The sequence below is a fragment of the Lichenostomus cassidix genome, chromosome Z (assembly GCF_008360975.1).
Source record: "Lichenostomus cassidix isolate B80296 chromosome Z, HeHo_3.0, whole genome shotgun sequence".
NCBI classification, from domain to species: domain Eukaryota; kingdom Metazoa; phylum Chordata; class Aves; order Passeriformes; family Meliphagidae; genus Lichenostomus; species Lichenostomus cassidix.
The window spans coordinates 30,703,855-30,724,973 of NC_139511.1; the positions used below are offsets into that span (position 1 = coordinate 30,703,855).

Sequence of the window (21,119 nt, forward strand, 5' to 3'; positions counted from 1 at the left end):
GCAGCATCACCAGAATGAAGCTGGCACTCTGCACGCTGACAGGGCAGGAAAGGACACCATGGGCTCTGGAGACCATCAGCGATACGGGGCTTGCTGCCTGCCAGCACAGACCACACAGCACACACAACATGCACAGCACAGCACACAGAGCACACACAGCACAACACACACACACAACACGCACAGCACAGCACACAGAGCACACACAGCACAACACACACACACAGCACGCATGGCACAGCACACACCACACAGCACATAAGACACAGCACACACAGCACACACGGCAGAGCACATGCAGCACAGCTCAGCACACACAGCACACATGGCACATACAGCACACACAACACACAGCACACACAGCACAGCACATATGACACAGCACACATGGCACACACAGCACAGCACACACAACACACAGAGCACACACAGCACAAGCAGCACACAGAACACACACAGAGCACACACAGCATAGCACACACAACACACAGCACACATAGCACACACAGCACACACACAACACACTTAGCACAGCACACACAACACACAGAGCCCAGCCCAGCCCACACACACAGCATAGCACAGCACAGCACAGCACAGCACACAGAGCACAGCACAGCACACAGAGCACACACAGAGCACACAGAGCATGGCACACACAGCCTGGCACACAGGGCACGTCCTTCCCCTGCACCTGCACAATTAAACTCTCCTTGAGCTTATCACTAACACTCTCTGTTCCCAAGCATGCATTGCTCAACAAACTTGTTTTCTAATGAATAGCCTTGGAAACTTGTTTTTCAATGAATAGCCTTGGAAACTTGTTTTTATCTGAATCACAGCTGGAGTATTATTGTTACTGGACTTTTGAGGAAAATTACTGACCTGGACTGAATCCAGGATAGAAATTGATGGAAGACTAAAGCCAAGCCTCTCACAACCTGTGAACGGGGATTCCACGTGAGGTCTCTTGGCCCCAGAGGCTGTGCAGCCCCTCTCTTGGAGCAGAATGTGCCTCTGGGTGCTCATCAACCCACAGGTTTGAGAACCTGAAAGAACTTCACTGAAAACTGACAGTGGGCCCTGAGCTGGTATCCCCTCCTTGAGGCTCAAGCCTTTGCCCACTGAGAGATGCAAAGGCATCCAAAGTGTGCATTTCACTGAACTTGGGGAGTTTTCCACAGGTGCTTTGTACACATGCACACACACACAGACATTTGAATATGTAAGTGTGTGTGTGTGAAAACTGACTTCAATACTTTATAGCAAGTGTAGCATCAATGTTGCCATCTTGGATTCAAAATTAGGTTACCGTTGTGGTTATAATAAATCCCATGGAATCCTTCCGTAAGAGTTAAATTAGTCAATGATTAAGTGCTGCCAAATCCTTCAGACACAAAGCATGGAGCATTTCCAAGGCTGTTTGGCAAGAGGCTCGATTGTGAACCTTGTGACTCAGTGGGAAGGTCTCTGTTCCCCCTCTGCACCCTCACATTCTCCATCCTCACCCTTCTGCATCCCCAGTCGCTGTTGTGCATCATTCCAGGCTGACTCTAATCCAGCTCTGCTTTGTGTGCTTTATCTGTGTGGTAACAGAGTGAACCTTGCCTTACAACTTTGTTGTGCTTCCGCAGATTCGTTATAAAATTGCTTTTGCTGATACCTTTGACAGTGACTTTTCATGTGACCTTGACCACCCAGGCACAGCACTGCAGGAGCTGTGCAAGCAGAGAGCACTACGGCCCCCTTTTCTGGAAGGGGATTATCCATGGTGCACATTGGGATGTCATCTTGGGGTGGGGTTTTTTTCTAGTTTCTCTTCCCCCTCTTGCATGGAAAAGGCAATAACCCTCTTTGGGATTCCCCCTCAAAGCTGACAGAGGCTGTAGTCACTGCAGCCCAAAGCCCTCACAGCACAGCACACATGGCTGTGAAATGTTTTGGAAATACCCCAAAAATACTACCTTGGCAAAGCTTACTCCAAGAAGGAAAAACACTTCCTTGCAATTAGGAATCGACAGACTACCAGAATACCCTTCTAGTAGCCACTTCATTACTTTTAAACCTAAATAAAAAAGAAAGAAAAAGAGGGGGAAAAAAAAAATCAAACAGCCCCCCAAACAACTGAAGACTTGTACAAGTTAATGTGACATCCAAGGAGACTTTTAAATCCAAATCAGCATGTATTCAGCCTCTAAACAAACATGGGTAGCACTGGCTTGCATCCCCTCCAGAGCAAGTGTGGTGGTGTCTGCAATTTGGGCAATGCAAGAGGCCAGCTCTGCACCGATACAGAACACTGCACTGTGAAGAGCCTGTTTTAAACACGTCTTGGTGTATGTAGCCTTCAATTCACCTACCTGTGTAGTTTAGGATTACATACTTCATCACCTGCCAAAGCAGTTGGTTGTAAAATGTTATGTAAACCGCCCAGGATGTCTACATGAACTGATTTTGTGCTGGAATATACAGTTAGAATTAAAGGCAGATGCAGAAATTTCTGGAAAACTAACTGGAAAATACATTAAAACCAAAGAAAATCAACTGAACAACAGTCTTGAAAATGCTTTATTGAACCGTGTGTCTTATTGTAATGTGCAGAAGATGTGTTTGAAAAACTACAGCTTGAAAAATTTTTGAAAGTCTTCAACAATCAATAAAAAAAGTCCCTACTGGGGGTAACTCTCAGGATAACCAGAGGCTGCATGTAAAGTTTTCTGTTGCAGAGACTAAAAAAAAAGAAAAAAACAACCAAGGCTAGTGCTGTTCTACATGAAAACAATCAAGATTTGATGATTAAAGAAAAGAAAATAGAGGAAGGAACTTAAACTTCAGTCTATGGGGTTGTTTCTTTTCCTGCTGTTATTTTGGATTAGCATACATGTCACAGTTCTGCTGAGAACACCAGCTGGTGTCCAAGTCTGTACGTTTATTCTACAATGCTGCTGAGATGAGAGGATACAGAGAAAGAGAGAGGGGGTGAGGTGAAAGATCTGGAAAGACATCATTATGATATAAGCCTAGTTTGAATTTTCATCAGAAGCTGTGTGCACTTTTGTTTTTATAATCTAACTTTACATTCAAAAAAACCCACCAAAAAAAGAAAAAAGAGAAAGAAAAAAGAAAGAAAACCAAAAGCAAACATACCCCTTCTGTCCTTGCCTTGGGGCGATTATAAGTTTCTTTGCACAATAACACCATACTATTTTTTTTTCCAAAACAGTAGGCATGTAGGTGGCATGATTCAACTAAAAGGCTTTTTTCCAACTTCTTGTATACCAGCAAAAATGACCAAAAGAACCAATAAATAAAAGGTGCTAAATTTAGCATTAAGAATTTCTTGTAATATACTGACAGTCTGGGAATCCAAATCCTCAATCTCTCCTGATACTGTCAGGTCTCTGCAAACTATGAAGCAAATACATAAATAACTCAAAGTATGATTGAGGCTGTGAAAGGCTTTTAGACTAAGACAATAGGATTCGGGTTAACTTTTTTTTCAGAAACACAGTGAATATATGAATTGTCTACACCCGAATAAAACATATTTAACAATTAAAAAATTTTAACAACCACAACAAAGAAAAACTTTTAAACAAAAGTGAACATCATTTGATTTCAGGGCACACAAAAGCCCCTTGCAGTAGCTTCCAGCAGTGGCCTTACTGTTGTGTCTCCTACAGATGCATAAAATGAAGTTTAACTCCACATTGAGGTGACAGCTGAGAGGGCAACATAATGGTCACATACAGCAAAATGTCACACCCTGGTCACGACAATGTATCCCACTGCAGTTTCCATCCTGTGCAGGAACAGCACATGAAGATGACATTCTGTCACATATTATTAAAAAGCTACTTTGTGGCCACAAACTGCTACTCAGCGCTAACCTTTTTCATCACGTAACCTTTGAATAATGGGAAAGCTTTGTGTTTTATAGTTTTACTCCTTGTATTTAAGTTTTTAAATGACAAGGTCACTAAAACTCATGCACGCTGCAAAAAACGTCATGCAGTAGTTAAGGTAAACCATCCAAGCAGTTTTTATTCATTAATATTCATAAATACACACAGCAGCTTCATTAGAGATTTTTCATTTTTTTTCCTCTTCAGTTTGAATGTGGAGTATTAGGAGAGCCTTTTGCATGTCAAGGTACAGGACACAGAGCCTTCTGCTCTGCACTGCAACCTACATTTACCTGCTAGAAGTAAAAATTAGTTAAGTGGAAATGATTATCATATATATCTTTTCTCTCTCTTTTGAATGTACACAATGTAACAAGAGTGACAGACCTGAAATTACAATCACCAAAACAAACCCAAGATAGTTGTTGTCCACTTTCATTGGCAAATACAGCACAGAGGACATTGTCTGCAAAGTGGGATGTCATCAAAGAGGAGGTGGAGGAGGCTCATTTCCTTTATTACTCTCTTTTAAATTTAGGTTTTCTAAAGCAACATCTAGAGGCATAATATCTACACAGCCCATAGCACCAAAATCTGCAATCTCCCCCCGCTCATCCTCATCTGAGGAGGAACTTTCTTCCTGCATCAAGGTGGACAGTAGAAGCTCCTGAACAAACAGGCTGCAGTCTGCCCGCTCGCTCTCCATTGACTGACGCTCTGCTTCTGACATCTTCGGATCATTCAACCTATGCAGCAGCAGGGGGAGAGAAAATAGGCAGTTGCTGAAAGCTCATTTCACTGATGACACCACCGACAGGCTGAGATGTGCTCAGAAACTGCTCCTTCAGGACAGTCCTGCCTGCCCTTCAACACGTACAGTACAACAGGCATGCATTTAACAACCCACCCCTTCCCTGCTGCTGCAACAGCATTCACAGTGGAGCCCAGAGCTAGAGCAACATCAAAAGCTATTTGTGAGGTTTCCTGATATTCAAGGAGTATTTTATGGAGGGCTGGTGCCATTTCCTGGACATGCAATTACATGCCTCCTTTGTTTCCACATCAATTTCTAAGTTCACATTGGCTGCAAAACATACCACCACACATGTAGAGCCTATGTATGGATTACTGAACGTAATTCCACTTCTCCTAAGGTACAGTGCTTGCCCTGATAGCAGCAAGGAAATTGCTCACTCCAACTCTGAAAGTCAGTCTGTGATACTTGGGGGTGCTTTGATTACAGTTCTCAAGTGAGCTTCTTATGGAAAGATGTCACATGGCATTATTCAGAACTTAAGATTAAAGTCCATTTGACTCAAATTCAGGCACAGTAGCTGTTAAAATTACCACACGATTTCACAATACCAGACAAAGAAATGTATGCTTGTGTAGAGTGTGCCAGGGGAAACGTGGAAAACAAGTTTATTTCAGGTCAATAGTCAGTGCTATAGAAGAACTGGAATGACACAGGAGGTGGATCCTCTTATAAATAACCCCCAGGTCTAAGAATAATTTCTACGCTATGTAAGTATTCAGTTAATTACTGCCATAGTAGGCATGTGCCTGACTCCAAACATATAAGCTTCATCAAGGTCTGCATCTCTACTAGAACTAAAGTAAATGGAAATTATAAGAGGTAAATACAAGTAAATACATGGAACAAGTTACCTTGTCAGAAGGAACTGGGAATTCTGGATAGTCTGCTGACTGTTTTCTGTGTTAGATGTGTTGGTTGTTGTTGTAGATTGTGTCATAGTGGTGTTGACATTGATCGTGTTGGTGCGTCTGGTTGCATTGCGTGCAGTCTCCAGTTGCTGTCTTGCTGCCTGTGCATGTTGTCGTTCCAACTGCAGTTGCATCTGCAGCTGCTGTAACTGAGAAGCAGAAGGGCCAGAGGAGTTGAGCTGTCCTCCTGCGGAACGCCTCACACCTGATAGCTGGGATAAAAGCTCTGCCAGAGAAGAGAAAACTTCTATGACTTAAGATCTTAAATTAGCATTACACAGCAGAATAAATACCCCCTAAATTCCAGCGCATCAATTCCATTTTTTCAATCAACATCAAAAGCCAAAAATGCTCAGAGAGCCCATGAAGATTTAGACTAATTCATCCAGATTTAGTCCAAATAACAACTCAAAGTTTAATGTCTTAACAATGACCGGGAGCCCATCCACAGGTAATGGCTGATGAATGATATTCTCTGCAGCAACTCTCTGAAACTTCAAGTCAAAGGAGCCACTAAGAAACTTCTTTATTTTGGCCTCATTGCAAGTTTTATCCACAAAGGCTTTTCATACATAAATATTAGCAGCAAATTACTCCTCAGTGCTCTCTTCTACACCCTGTGCAGAAGGTACTTCGTATCTCAGACACTTGTGCAGTTGATGCAATGGCAGAGGAAGCAGGGGACAATCCTACTCCTGCCCCTCTCCCCTACATTATGAAGTTCCTGTAATAGGTCATGACAGTTTTTCTTCCATTGCATTAACAAAATATAATCATTCTGAAGCAAGCTGTTTTTGAAGGAATACAGCAAAATATGAACTCGAGTGCTTGAGTAATTTTCACCAACAGCAGCACCAAAATGAAATAAATTTTAATTACTAGAGAATGCCACAGGGAGGAAAGAAAATGTTTAAGAAAAGTAACTGATGCTACAAACTTTAAACAAATTAAAATTAATTTAAAATTAATTAAATTAATTAAAATTAATCTAAACTTTAAAAATTACTGTGGTCCTTACTCCAGCAAAATGACAGACACATTAAACTCACAGGCCAGATTTAGACATATTTATTCCTACTGGAAGCTAAAGCTTAGAGTATAGCACCGCAGTATTTTGGATGGAGGATTGAACTCAAGACAGTCCTGGAACAAGACGGACACCCAGCTAAATTTTCTGAGTTCCAAATTCAGAAACACAGCTCTCACCAAAAGAGAAAAGATGCAGAAGAATGACATTTGATCCCAAATTTAATGCTGCTAAGTGGGAAGGTCCTGTGAGGCTGAAAACAAACTTCAGCAGTCACTTCACATATAACTGAGCTGAAGTAGCTGCCATTGCAAGAGGACATCTTGCACTGGAAGCTTCAAGAACATGCCCTTTCTCTGAACAAATTCACCTGTGACCTCACTGAACTTGTTTTCCTCTCTTGATGGGCTACTTCACAGCTAATTTAATGAGCTACATCAGGTCACACTAGGCCAGCAGAACACCAGAGCCAGCAGAAGGCCGGCAGAGGGCCCATGATTAAGGAAGGCAGTGGATCCACAGCTCCCCTTTCAGGGGCAATGCCTCATTAGCCAGCTGGCTGGCTACCTCCCCGTGAAGAAGTCACAGCCTGACAGCAGCAAGCTCCAGTTTGAGCATTATGTCTCCTTTGCTTCTGAAGCAAAGGTGGATTTGTGGCAGACATTCTGAGATTTCCCTGACATGTTGGTGTGGTAAAAGACCGTAGCATGTTTAGATTTCCCAATGTTTAGATTAGATGAAAATGTTTAGATTTCCCAATAGGCAAAACTATATTTGTTTTCAGAATTGTCTTCACTCTCTATTTTTTTCTTGTAAAAAATTATTTTCATATCAAAGCTAAAAATAGAACAATCAAGTTATTTCTGGGAATCCTGAAGACACAGCCTAATTTTCTGATGTTGACAACAAGAACACCCTTCCCCTCTTCACCCACACTCTGGGATGTGCCTATGCACGCAGCTTCACAGAAACACAGAGCAGGGCAACTACTGAAATCTTGCATTTTCCTTCCTCTGTGGAAGGTCAACAGCAGGGTAGAACTTGTGGTTATGGCTCTTACCAGCTATAGGATCCATGGCTTCTCTATTGCTTGGAGAATATGAACTCTGAGAAGACGAAAGCCCACCAGGGGAACTGGTAGTAAAGTGCATGTTTGATCTACGAGCACGGGGGCCTCCCAAACCCCGGCCTGGGTGGAACATCCTACGTACATGCCGAACGCCACTGGATTCATCGTAGCCAAGAAGTTAAGAAAACAGAACTGTTTGGCAATGAGTGTTAAACAACCACTAAATGACATCTGATGGGTGACATATTCAGGTCTTGATTCAGAAAGTAATGGCTGAACTTCTGAGGCAAAGCTAAGGTACACTGTAGCTATGCTGCAAGTCAAACTTACTGATCTGCCAACTTTTTTTTAAATCAAACTTTTCTGTGAAAACCCACACAAATGCATGTACAGCCAAGCTTACTACCAAGACAGAGATTTCATTCTCCCTTCCCAATTCTTACATTAAGTATCAAAAATAATAAAAACGTTGATTGCAACTCATATCAGAATAATTACCATAATCCTTTTGACTTCTGTACTTCATGCTTTTATCCACGCAATTTCATCACTTAGGAATCCTTAGGAAACTGCAGGTTTCTGGAGTATTGAGCACATCCATTACACCCCTTTGTTTCACCATTCTTCTTTTAGCCAAAGAAGTAACACTAATTTCAGCTACAACGACACTTTTTGTTTTCCCGTTTTCTCCTACTTCTCCCTATCAGATGCTTACACTTTGTGTCACACTTTTTATAGGTTCTCTTATAAATCTGGAAGTAATCAATACTTAAAGATTATTTTTCTCATAAAGTTGTCAACATTCATTCCTCCAAGACAGTCCAGATAAGGCTTTTTAAAAATCACTAGTAAAATTCACTGGTGAAAAATGCAATAGCATAGGCTTTAATATTTTTAGTGTTCCCAGAATTTTAGCTTAGATCTCCATCTCCCATGTTTTTTATTTTTGTAATAGCATGCTTACCACTCACATGGTATCAATTTCTGTGTAAGGGTAGTGTCCCATGTATTTTTCATAAATCACATTTACGAGGCAGAACCTCATGATGTCATGGAAGTTAAGAAGTTAAGTCTGAAAGGAATGACTCGACTTCTCATGGCAAGAGAGAGCTTCTGGCCATTACAAGAACACTTTACAGAACGTTTGCTTCTTTCAAAACTGTAAATTATGCTACAGTGTAAAACTTAATATCCAGGGTACTGAGAGGAAAACCTCCCCAGCACAGAACACTTCGCTTAGTACAGAGCATCTTGCACCTCTGAGTGTGCCAGTTTTGGATGCTGCTGGAGATGAGTCAATAAATCAGGTGGACTACAGACCCCTTGTAGTTTGGCAAACTTTTCATAACTAAGCATGCTAGAACAAGCCACTATCTGGGTATTTTTCAAGCAGACAAAGGAGTCTGGGGTAACTTTCCTAACCATAGCTTTTAACGTGTTGTGAGATAAACGTCATTCTTCAAATACCAGCTAAGCAGGCAGAGTCTTACCAGCTATGCCAAAGCAAGAAAAGACTTTGCAAGCCTTACCTTGTGACAAACATTGAAACTGCATAGCTGTGTGAGAACTATTTGTATGATTAATGCTGAAAAGCTGTATTTAATAAATTTTCAAGTGTTTTCCTGCTGAAGAAAGAAACTGGGTTTTTAAACAGTGTTCCGCGGACTGTAGGAATAAATGACACACCTTGCAATAGCTGCACAAGGTTTGTAGTAAGAAACCCATGAAGCCTTTTGGGACAACTTTAGGATAAAAACCCCAAAAATCACAATTAACCAAACATATCTAATGAATAGCTGGTGGAACAGGCCACCTCTCAGAACTGTAGCAGATCCAAATCTAAAAGCTTACCTCAAACTGCAAAAGAAATTTTCACTCTAGAAGAAGTGCAAGCCAAGAGCCTTCTCTGTATCTCCTTTCTGTACATGAAGGCAATTACAGGGCACGGACAGTTGCTCTGTACAGCTTCATTTTCATATTCAGCAATATAATGGTGTATAAGAGTAGCTTTCTAATAGCTTCCTGGTAGAGTTTGATGGTTCTTATTGCCTACAATGCCAGACCCTGAGTGAAAAGGGGCATCCTCCATTCTTTTTTTCCTGCTTTAGACCTGCCTGTTGCTAGATATGATGTAGAGCCCAATGTCAAACAGTCACTTCAAGATAGAGAAAGCAGAAAATTCTATATGCATCATCTTTAAGCACGGGCATTGTATTCCCAAAATGTATCCATTCTGGGATGACTGATACTGACACCTTACTCTGTGTTTGACAAATTACTTTGTTTTTTCTAGCTCATACATTCCCTAATTAGAAGTCACCTGGTGGCATCTCTAGTACTAGGGGGAAGAAAACGCAGCAGAAGCCGGAATTCTAATCAAATATCTTGTGCATTTCAGGAAATTAATTTCTGTAGCTTGGAAAATTTATAAACTTCCTGGCTTACAGAACAGATAAGCCAACATTGGAAGTCCACAGTCTGACCTTTGGTATGCTGCTATGCAGGTACGTAATTCTTCTTACAAAAAGCCTAATTAGGCGGGTGCTATGAAAATCTCACAGTTAGTACAGTGAGCAGAACTAAAACGATACAAGAAAAACCGCTCAAACATCAGCCATCAAGCAACACCTCAGAGCTGCCCAAAGGCCAGGAAAGATCCACTGGTCTGAAAGATACTCTCCCCTCATCAATCTCCTCCCACCTCCTCCAGAAAAGGAGGATAGCTTGACTCCTGGCCAGTGAAGACCACAGGGATGCCTCGAACCAAGCTCTCATAGCCAGAACCACCACATTCAGCACCCTGAATGCTGAGAGCTCCACTCCTGTCTTTGAGAAAGGTGAAGTACAGGTAATTGCTTTCATCTGACTTTGTACCAATTTTTGCATCATTCATTACTCTTTCCCAGAGCCAATCCACACACAAACTCCTTCACACTGATCCAATTATTGTATAGTAATTAAGCTGCACTTTAGTCTGTCCTGACCCTAAACTATGTTAATACTAACAAACTTAAAGGCAATCAAACACAATCATACCTGAAGTGGAGCAATCACCTCAAATGCTGTTTCCCTTCTATTAGTGTAATTAACTCTGTCTGATACAGCTTGGATTTTTTTTGTACTCCAATTGCTTGAGTTTACATTATTATTTTTCCCTTTTTAAAAACAGCTGAACAAAAAAGCCACTGTTCAAAGTTATAATGTAGTCTTATTTTCTGTTTGTTTAAATGAGACACAAAGAAATAATTCAGAGATTACTTACTGTAGGGATGTTACATAGCCTGCATGACATTAAATAAAATCCCAAACCAAAATATATTTTATCAGTTAACCCTAGGGATAAAAAAAAAATTATAAAAAGGAGACAAATATTCCTAGAACAAGGATGAAAAACCCCAACAGTTCCGGCTCTTCAGCCATCAAGCATAGAGAGATGCCCATAACTGGCTGCTAAGGTAACCGAAGAACATCCTATTTCCCAGAAAATCTGAAGGTCTTCTGAGTTGTATTACAAAATGCCAGTAACGCTACAAAATCACATTATTAAAAGATTGTGTTAAAAGTAGTTAAGCAAGTTTACAATCTTTTGTTACAATCAGCTAAGCTTGAATCATCTTTACGTCATAAATACATAGAGCACTGAATCTTCATACCCAAAACAGATCAAGAGTCTTATCAGGCAAGATAAAACACAGTGCAATTAGAAAAAACTTCTCTGTGTCAAAGTCATTTAAAGGTTTCTGCTGTCAGCACAAAAACCACACTCAAGTACACCTACAAGTCTGTGCACAGTCTGACAACTACACTTTTTTAGACTAGCAGATGAACCTTTTTATTTTTGACATACATATCTTTAGCAATTTAAGTTTGAGGATATCTAGAATATGACCCTCTGACAAACCAAGTCACCATGACTACTAGGTGAAACAGTCTAGCCTCTTTGCCTCAAATTGGAAAGGATATTAAATCTCTAGGAGCTCTGTGTTCCAGTGTAAGATGAGCTGCAAAGTCATCTGTTACATGATTCGGATCCCCTCCAGGTAATGCTGCACATATTGGACAAATCTGAAATGACAAAGCAAGATAAAAAACCAACTTTATAAATACTACAAGAAATAGAACCTGTATCGAGTCATTCAAGACATTGGCTCTTATGCTTTAAAATCACATTTTGGTATTCACAAACACCCAGACATCAAAATATTCAAAAAACTCAGAAAATTTACTGAAGTGCAGACATTAATTTATTCTACTTTATGACTTGCAGAATATTGTGAAAACCAGAGCTAGGATTCTCAAATTCAATTTGCAATGTCTTGAAAATTAGTATTTGTATGCCAATTCTGCCACAGACAGGGAATGCTATCTGCCTGCTTGACACTCATCCCAGCAGAGGAATCAGAATGAAACTCTCTGTATTTGCTAAGTGCCAAGCGGAGATGATCCTACCCAGGCAGTGCAGGTTTGGCAGACAAGGGCTGATCTCCACACCACTTCACAACAGTATTTTGGGACAAGGTCTCTTTGGTTTTGGGGTTTTCTTACCCCAGTTTGCAGTTTTTGGTTGGTTGGGGGCTTTTTGTTTGTTTTTTAAACCAAAATACAGTTAACTAGAGCAAGCAACCATTACCACAGCTATTGCCATAATTATGACTTGCTCTCTGAATGACTCCCCGAATGGCATCTTCCATTTTTCTTTCATTTTTCATGCACATAGTTAAGCTGTTGAATGTTGATCTCAAAAGACCATGGGCATCAAGAACACCTGTATAACAGTGCACACATCTGTTGTACGCACATGGAGATGAGAACAGAGCCTTGAAATAAGTTTACTGAAAAATCTCAGCTGATTTTGACAGGAACTGCTGCATCTAATGCCACTTTAATTTCAGTGGCCAGTTCTGTAAAGAAAATCAGCAATTTTAAAAGCTTTTTGCTATAGCTCCACCCTTGTTAGTTTCAACATTCAGCATTTCTCTCCACAGATTTTTCACCACTACAGAAGCCATAAAAGTGCACTACATGGCACATCTCATCACAGTATAATATAACAAATACTCAACTATGCCAACACAGCATATAGCTTCCCTGTAAGGGTATAGGAATGTGTATTGGACAGATTTCTCAAACTTCATTATAGTTTCTCAATCTTCAAGAATGTGTTTCATAACACGAGAATCCAACACTTTCAAAACAATCTTTTTTATTTAACCTACTGTGAGGAAGCAGAAACCCAACATAAGAAGAACAACCCACTCCTAAAAGCAGCAAAGCACCAGGAAGTTCTTGGCTAAGATGACAAAGGTGTTATGAACAGCACCTATCTGTGAATATACTCAGTCCTCAGAAAAACATTGGTTAAAAAAAGTTATAATGAACATTGAGAAAGAAGGCATCAAAGTATCCAACCCTAATTGCAAATATCAACTAAATGCTCAAGAACTCTGACTAGGAAAAGTTACTCAAGCTACACACAAACTACAATTAAGCACCAGCTCTGACAGCGTCACAACAAAGACTGCTGCATCACCAATTAAGAGTGACACAGCTAAAAATTGTTAACTAGAACATGCATGAACAAATGGTGCAGATGAAAGGCAAATGTTGCCAGAAGTTTCTCTTGAATTTATGAGCATTTGTAAATCACCATGCAACCCTGAATGATGACTTCAAAGACCTAAGTCACTCTCACTCACAGAACACCTCCCATTTTCAGGAACTGTGCTTTATTACCACTACTTCCCCATTTACATACAAGGTAACCTCTTTAAGTGACAGTACTTCTGTAACCTCAACAAGAGTCATTGGAATCTTTGAGGATAAATAGGGACATTGAGACTGCCTCAGACTGTCCATTTCATTACTGCAAGATAAAGTTCTCCCTAGTTTTATCAGCAAAGTATCAACAACCTAGTGCTTAAAATTCATGTACAATAGGCCTAGTTACTGGCTTCCCAAAGGTGAGAAAGCTGCTGCAGTGCAATGTAATAGCAGAAAATTTGCATCTTTGTTCTGAAACAAGAGTCAAGAGATGATATTAGATCAAGTTTCCTATATCTATTTTATTGACAATGCTAGTAGACTTCAAGTTGAACACTGCATTTTATCTGGTCCAACTAACCTGAAACCCCAACACCAACAAAACCAATCATCATACTAATTCCCGTATTTCTCTGCCTTATAACTCTAACCATTGTCCCTGGACATTTTTTGGGTGAAGAAACACTGGTACTTTAGAAGAGGAAGAGGGCTCTTTGAACAGAAAGGGGGGCTTGCCCTTTGAAGTGAGAGAGCAGCTGGGGTGCATTAGAAAGACTGTCTGGGATGGAAGATGACCTCATGGAGATCTTACATGCTGGAATTAAAAAGAGAACAGGCAAAGGTGATGTCATAGGGGTTGACTACTACAGGCCACCCCATCAGCAGGGACAAACAGATCAGGCCCTCTAGAGACACAGAGCAGCTGCCTCACACTTGCAGGACCTGATCCTCATGGAGGTCTTTAACTACCCCAATATCTGCTGGAAGGACAACACAGCATGACTGCAATCCAAAAGGCTCCTGGAGTGCACTCACAGTAACCTCCTCCTCCCAGTGACAGAGGAGCACATGAGGAGAGGTGCAATATGGGACTTCATAATTACCATCAAGGAGGGGCTCATTTGGGATGTGAATGTCAAAGAAAGCCTCGGCTACAGTGACCTTGACATGGTGAAGTTCAAGACCCTGAGGGTAGGGAAGAAGATGAAAACAAGCTCATAAACCTGGACCTCAGCAAAGCATACTTCAGCCTCTTAAAATACGTGCTTGAAGGAGTCCCATGGTGTAAGAACCTGGAGAGTAAAAGGGCCCCAAGAAAGCCTGTTAATACTGGAAGATCACTCCCATCCAAACTCAAGAGCTCTCCATCCCAGTGAACACAAAGTCAGGCAAAAATGCCTACATGGATGATCAAGACACCCCATGATAAATTCAAACACAAAAAGAAGACATACAGAGGTTACCCTTCTAGGGTAACCCTGGAGGAATACATAAGCATTACCTGAGCATCACAAGGCAATGGAAGAAAAGCTAATGCCCAAATGGAACTGAATTGGGCAAGCAATGTCCAAGGCAACAAGAAGACCTAGAAGTGCATAGGAAATAAAAAGACAGCTAGGGAAAATGTAGGCTCCTTGCTCAAAAGATGTGAAGCCTGGTTATACAGGACACAGATGAAGTACTGAATGCCTCCTCTGCCATCGTCTTTACCATCAAGGTTGGTCTTTAGCAACTCCAGGCCCCTTTCCCAGGGGGAAAGTCTGGAGCAGTGAAGACATTCCCCTGCTGGAAGATGATTACTCTGCAGAATACTTATGTGTACAGGAACACTTAGGTCCACAGGCTGTGATGGGTGTGATGCACCATGAGGTGCCAAGGGAGCTGGCAGATGCCATTGTGAGGCTTCTCTCAAACTCTGAACAATCATGGTGACTGGGAGATGTGCCTGAGGACTGAGTAAAGCAAATTTCACTGCTATCTTAAAGAAGGACAAGTAGGAGGAGGACCTAGGGAATTACAGACTGGTCATCTTGCCTTGATCCCTGGGAAGGTGACAAAGCTATTGTAAACCATTTTCAGGCACGTTAAAGACAAGAAAATCATCAACAGCAGTCAGCATTGGCTTCATGAAGGGGAAGGCATGCTTGACCAACTTCATCAACTTCAATGCTGAAGTATATGGCCTGGTAGATGACTGAAGAGCAGGGGACATTGCCTACCTGGACTACAAGAGGGACCTCTGACACCTCACAGCATGCTCAAATGGAAGCTGTTGATTCACAGGCTGCATAAGCAGAGAGTGCAGTGCAGTGAAAACTGTCTCCATGGCTGGGCTCAGAGGGGGATGATCAGTGGAAGTTCTGCTAATTTCACCAAACTGGGAGGAGTGGCTGATATGCCAGGGAGCTGTGCTGCCATTTAGGGTCACCTTAAAAAACCAAAGAAATGGGACAACAGGAAGCTGATAAAGGGCAAGTACAAAGTCCTGCACCTGGGCAGGAACAGCTCCAGGAACCAGCACATGCTAGAGACCATTTGGAACACAGCTTGGTAGCGAAGGACCTGGGGTCCTGGTGGACCATGGGCCAACAGTCTGCTCGTGTGGCAAAGAAAGCCAGTGCTGTCCTGGGCTACATTAATCAGACTGTTGCCAGCAACTGTGATCCTTTGCCCTTGTCCAGCACCAATGCCCAGTTCTCAGCTCCACATGTATGAGAGACACGGACGCACTGAGAAGAGCTCAGTAAAGGGTTACAAAGATGATTCCAGGAATGGAGGGAAAGCTGAGAAAGATGGAACTGTTCAGCCTGGAGAAGGGCAGACTAAGCGGGGGTGGGGGAGAAATCTTAAGAATGTACATGAGTACCTGAAGGGAAGCTGAAAGGATGATGGAGTGATGCAGCGAAAGGACCAGAGATAGTGGGCACTAATTCAAACAGAGGAGCTTCCTCATAAACATCAGGAAACACTAAAACATTTTTCACTGTGAGGATCACCATGCACTGGCACAAGTTAACCAGAGAAGCTGTGGAGTCACTATTAAAGAACTGCCTGGACATGGTCCTGAGCAACCAGCTATAGATGGCCCTGCTCAATATGACCTCGAGAGGTCCCCTTCAACCTCAGTCAGTCCCTGATTCCTGCCTGCAGATACCTAACATTGTTGTACTTAACAATGCCTATACTGAGAAAAATCAGCAGAAAGTAAACTTATCTGCATCATTCTGAATAGAAAAACGGCACAATTTAATGGACCAAAAATTGTTTGGCTTATTCTTTGAAAAACTAGGGGCAAAAGGCCTTAAAAATATACATTGTCCCTGTGAATTTCCTTATATCCCTAAAAATAAGTATCTAAAATAAAACACATCTTTGGAAAGAGATACTCCAATGACTACAAGCACAGTATCTAAACACAAATAATTGTTTGAAAGCCTATAACCACAAACATTCAAAATTTATAGTATTTTCCTCTTTACTAATCTTGTGGTCCTTCACTATCGCAATAAGGCTACAGTACCCAAATAATTTTATGTGCATGCACACTAAACATTTATCTTAAAACCCAGATTCAAAACTTAGCATGATAAACTATCATATTCAAGGATGAAAATATTGTCCTTTAACATTGTTTGGAACAAAGATATAGCAGTGTTGCAGACTGATGCACAAAAAGAAAAGGTTTGTGGGTTTTTTCGGGGTTTTTTTTTACATATAACTCTTTCAGGATTCACTAGAGTAGCAGGTATCAAGAGCCACAGATTTAGGCTTTATGTGTGGGGTTCTAGAAGTCGTGACTGCAAACAAGGCCATGTCAAGTTTAAAAACGTGGGATCTGTGAACACTCTGTGTCAGGAACACATCACTGACATCAAGTGGTGCACATTGGAATTGCAACACCAAGCCACCAAACTAAATAAAGTTACCCAAATGCAGAACTTTTAATGGCTGATGCTACGTTTGAAAGCTGCAAAGTTAAAGAAAACTCAGAGAGATTCTAAAAATTGCAGTGTGTTACTGAGTTAAATAATGATACCATATCACCCCTTCACCCAAGTTCCTTATTAGGCTTGAAGAGCCATTCATTTTCTTCCACAGAATTCTTTGAAAGTTAAAAAAACTAGAAGATTAGAGAACCTATTTATAACCAATTTCTTCACAATGTGAGTGTGATGAGCAATCCATTTCAAGCATCACTTTTTTCCTAGAAGTCTGTGGTGAAACAGTTGACCAGAGAACAGTACCCTCCATGTCATTCTGCTAACCCAGTTTCTCCTATTCCCAAGGTCAAACAAGACAGGGAGAGTTAACATTTCCAATAAAGTATTTATGTTGACACTTTTTAAAGAAGTGCATTTTAAACCACATTTAGTGTCCTAATGGTTAGGGATGGGGGAAAACTCCCTGCTTTGACAAGAATAGTTTTTACACAATTATAAAATCCCACTGCATAAAAATACCAGGCCCATTAAAAACGCTACAGGAAAAACACAACAAACTATCTGCATGTCTTCCTCTCACAATTACAAAAGACTGGCATAGCTATAAGCTCACAGAACAATTACATACTAGCTGTGAAAAAGGAGACACAGCTAGACAGAATAACCTCGAGAACTTCCCAAATTTTGTCTTACGGTATAATAATCTCCTAAGCCTGGCAGCCTTTATATCAGCACGAGAAACAAAAACCCTAAAAGGAGGCAAGCTCATTATGACACTCATAAAACACAGAAGAATTTTGACATCATGTTCAAATGTATGATCATCTTCTGACAAAGCATTTAAATGAATACATGCCTCAAGAAGGAACAGAAAGACAATTTTTCAGAAATGATACTATTTAAAACATATTTCCACCATGAAAGCCAGTTCTCAATCTTCTTACCACTTCTGTTGATGTTTCTGCATGCTCAGAAGTAACATGTTCTTGAAGAGATGTTTCCGTATAACCCATTTTCCCACAATAAGGACAAGTGAAAGACTGTGGCTGCTCTACAGAGAAGGCTTCTCCACCATAGTACAAATCTGAAACAGAGAGAGTTTAAATAGAGGTTACTTCAAAGCAGTATTATCATTAATTTTTATTTACATCAGCCTCTAATTATAAATGTACTTCATTGTAATCCCTGCTAAATTAATCTGCTTTTTCATTCAAATTACTGTATTCAGAGCGGTTCAGTTACTGATGAAAATAACCAGAGACTACATTTAATTTTCATTAGCACTTAGTTTTCTAATTAGAACTTAGTTTTCTAATATTCACTAGGAACAGAGACTTCTATCATCATGCTGCTGATACTGGCAAACTTCCACTTTTCCACCACTGTTCTTATCCTGTAACAGATTAATCAAACTACTGTATTTTTCAACTCTTGACAATACCTCAAATTCAGATAAAAATTTAGAAGTCCTCAGTGACACCAAATGTCAGTATTTGTGCCACACCTGAACCACTGCTTTGCAGTAAGTAGTTTTGGAAACGTCTCAAATATGTAACATGAAAGTCTCATAGTGAAAAATTAATCTGCTTATCTGTTACACACTGGCTGCAACTTTCAGGTGTGTTGAATGTGAGCACTTTTGCACCACTGATGAAAACTAGGCACTTTTAAGTTGCTAACATAGAAATTAAAGCTGGCAAATCCAGATACTTTTCCTCTATAAGTTTATACCTCCCTTCTTTTTTCCTCCTCAACTTCAATCTCTCTCCACCTCTTACGATCAAAATCTCCTTTCTAATGTAAAATACAGATCACCAGCTAAATTTTCCTTTAAATTAATGCCCAGTTAAAACAAAAAGAGGTTGGTAATCAAGTGATATCATGACTCTGTGTCTGTTTTTAGCACTGAAGGTACTGAATGGATATTTATCATCTGTTTTGTTTTCACGAGCACATAAAAATCGTAACATTTATGAACAGTCATGTTCTTGACTACCAAGGGTTCCTTTGTTAATGAAGTTACTATGAATTAGATGTAACATGCGAAGAAATGAAAACACCATGCCTCCACGGCTGCAGAAGTGATGCAATCTACAATTGTGTTACTGTTTTAATTTACAAATCTATCAGTTTAGAATGCAGTGTGCCCATGACCAAAGAATCATCCCTTCTGACCACAAAGAAATCTTTTGGATACTAAAATTTTGGTTCATTTCAAAGACAAAAGCAGGAGTCCATAATTCTTCAAACACCTCTGGACCCTAAAGACCTCTGTTCAAAATGTCTACGATGACAAAGTTATTCAGTGAAAAAGAAAAACCAGACTCAATCACAAATCACATCCCTCTAGGATAAGATTCGTAACCCATATTCCTTATCAGCTAGGGAAAGAATACAAAGGAGTAGAAGAATCATAACACTGTCTGATGAGGACCTAATGGTAGTAATGAAAGTTAGTTTTCAAGCACAACAGTCTTTAGACATTATATGTTTTTCTTAGGTGGGGAAAAAAAACTCCAAGAAACAACTCAAATTACAAGTGAAAATACAACCAAAAATACGAGCGGTTTTGCTTTTTTTATCCCTCTACAGTACAAAAGTTAAATGTATACTTAATATTTAAATCTAACTAGCATATTCTTAAAATTGGTAGAAGGCTAGATAAAAAAAAAGTTTCACAGAATTCCTTAGATAAAAATCAATCTTTCAAACAGATACCTGATTCAGGACTACATTTTCTACCAGCTTGTACTTTTTGTTAAGACATCGTAATTCTTCACAAGGGTACATAGCAGTAAGGAATTTTAGTTTCACTTCACATAAGTAATGTAGTTTCAATGGGGTATATACATATAGATAAAAATGCTGGTATGACACAAGTTGTAGTGTATTTATTTGATTTTTTTTCAAGGTTTGAAGAAACTAAATGGTGGGAACACACCACTTAACAAAAAGTATTTATATTCTTTTATCACTTATCAAGCAGCTGTATTATTCAACACAGCATTACTCTCAAAGCTGCTCCAGAGTCCTGCTCCAAACAATCTATGATGCTCAAACTTAGCATGATACACATTCAACAAACATACCTTGTTCTAGTGGTGAAAAAAAAAAAAAAAAAAGAAACCAAACCAAAAAAACCTGAAAGCCTCAAGCTGAATTCTGGTGAATCAAATCAATCCCACACCACACATTATCAAGGCACCCATTATTTAATCAGCTCCCTCTGCCTAGGAATTGGGCACAAAAGGTTGCAGGATCTTTTATCACACAAGCACCATAGCTGACAAGTGAAGGCACTTCTGATCCAAGGTAGACTCTGTACTTTGATGAAAGTAACACAGTATGATTTTGGCAGAGAATTCTACTAAATTTTATTACCTTCTTTGTCAGTGTAACCATTTTAAAATTATGTAGTAATGGGCAAGCCACATGCTTAGACCCTAACGCATCCTAACAGCTTACAATGCATTTTTAGGAAAAAGAAAAGTAGGAAATTTGCTCTGAACTTCTCCATTGTCCTGACAAATTGTCCCACAAAGAGCACAAAAGCATAATGACTGCCTGGTAAGCACATTCCTGTTCTTTACACAGGCCTATTACAATTCTACTCTTTGACCCCTCTGAAATAAACTAATTGGATTTGTGCTTTAAAGGCCACTTCTCATTACTTGTGAGACTTCATACTTCAAGCTCTGTCCCTCTTACAGTAGCATACCACTCTCAGTGCATGTTAAAGCATTTTTTCCAGTATCTCTTGTGGGGGGGGCGGTGAGGAATAACAGCACTGCCATTGTTCTGGATCCCATCTTGCTTCAAAATTAATACTAGGTCATATGCTGACTCCTGAAAGTCCAATATGGCAACCAGATGGTGCAACAGGGAACATGCACACACAGAAAACACTAGGG

General features: G+C 40.3%; 1 protein-coding gene across 1 annotated transcript in view; it reads right to left on the bottom strand.

The window, feature by feature from the left end:
• Nucleotides 1–4,018: 4,018 nt before the first annotated feature.
• LOC146424645 (E3 ubiquitin-protein ligase KCMF1) overlaps nucleotides 4,019–21,119 on the bottom strand; it is a 39,409-nt gene continuing 22,308 nt past the window's right edge. The window contains exons 3-7 of the mRNA XM_085043299.1: nucleotides 18,153–18,292; nucleotides 11,690–11,791; nucleotides 7,718–7,892; nucleotides 5,574–5,856; nucleotides 4,019–4,651 (exon numbers count right to left, since the gene is read on the bottom strand). Coding sequence (XP_084899425.1) covers nucleotides 4,390–4,651; nucleotides 5,574–5,856; nucleotides 7,718–7,892; nucleotides 11,690–11,791; nucleotides 18,153–18,292 — 962 coding nt within the window. The 3' untranslated portion in view covers nucleotides 4,019–4,389. The remainder of the gene's footprint in view (nucleotides 4,652–5,573; nucleotides 5,857–7,717; nucleotides 7,893–11,689; nucleotides 11,792–18,152; nucleotides 18,293–21,119) is intronic.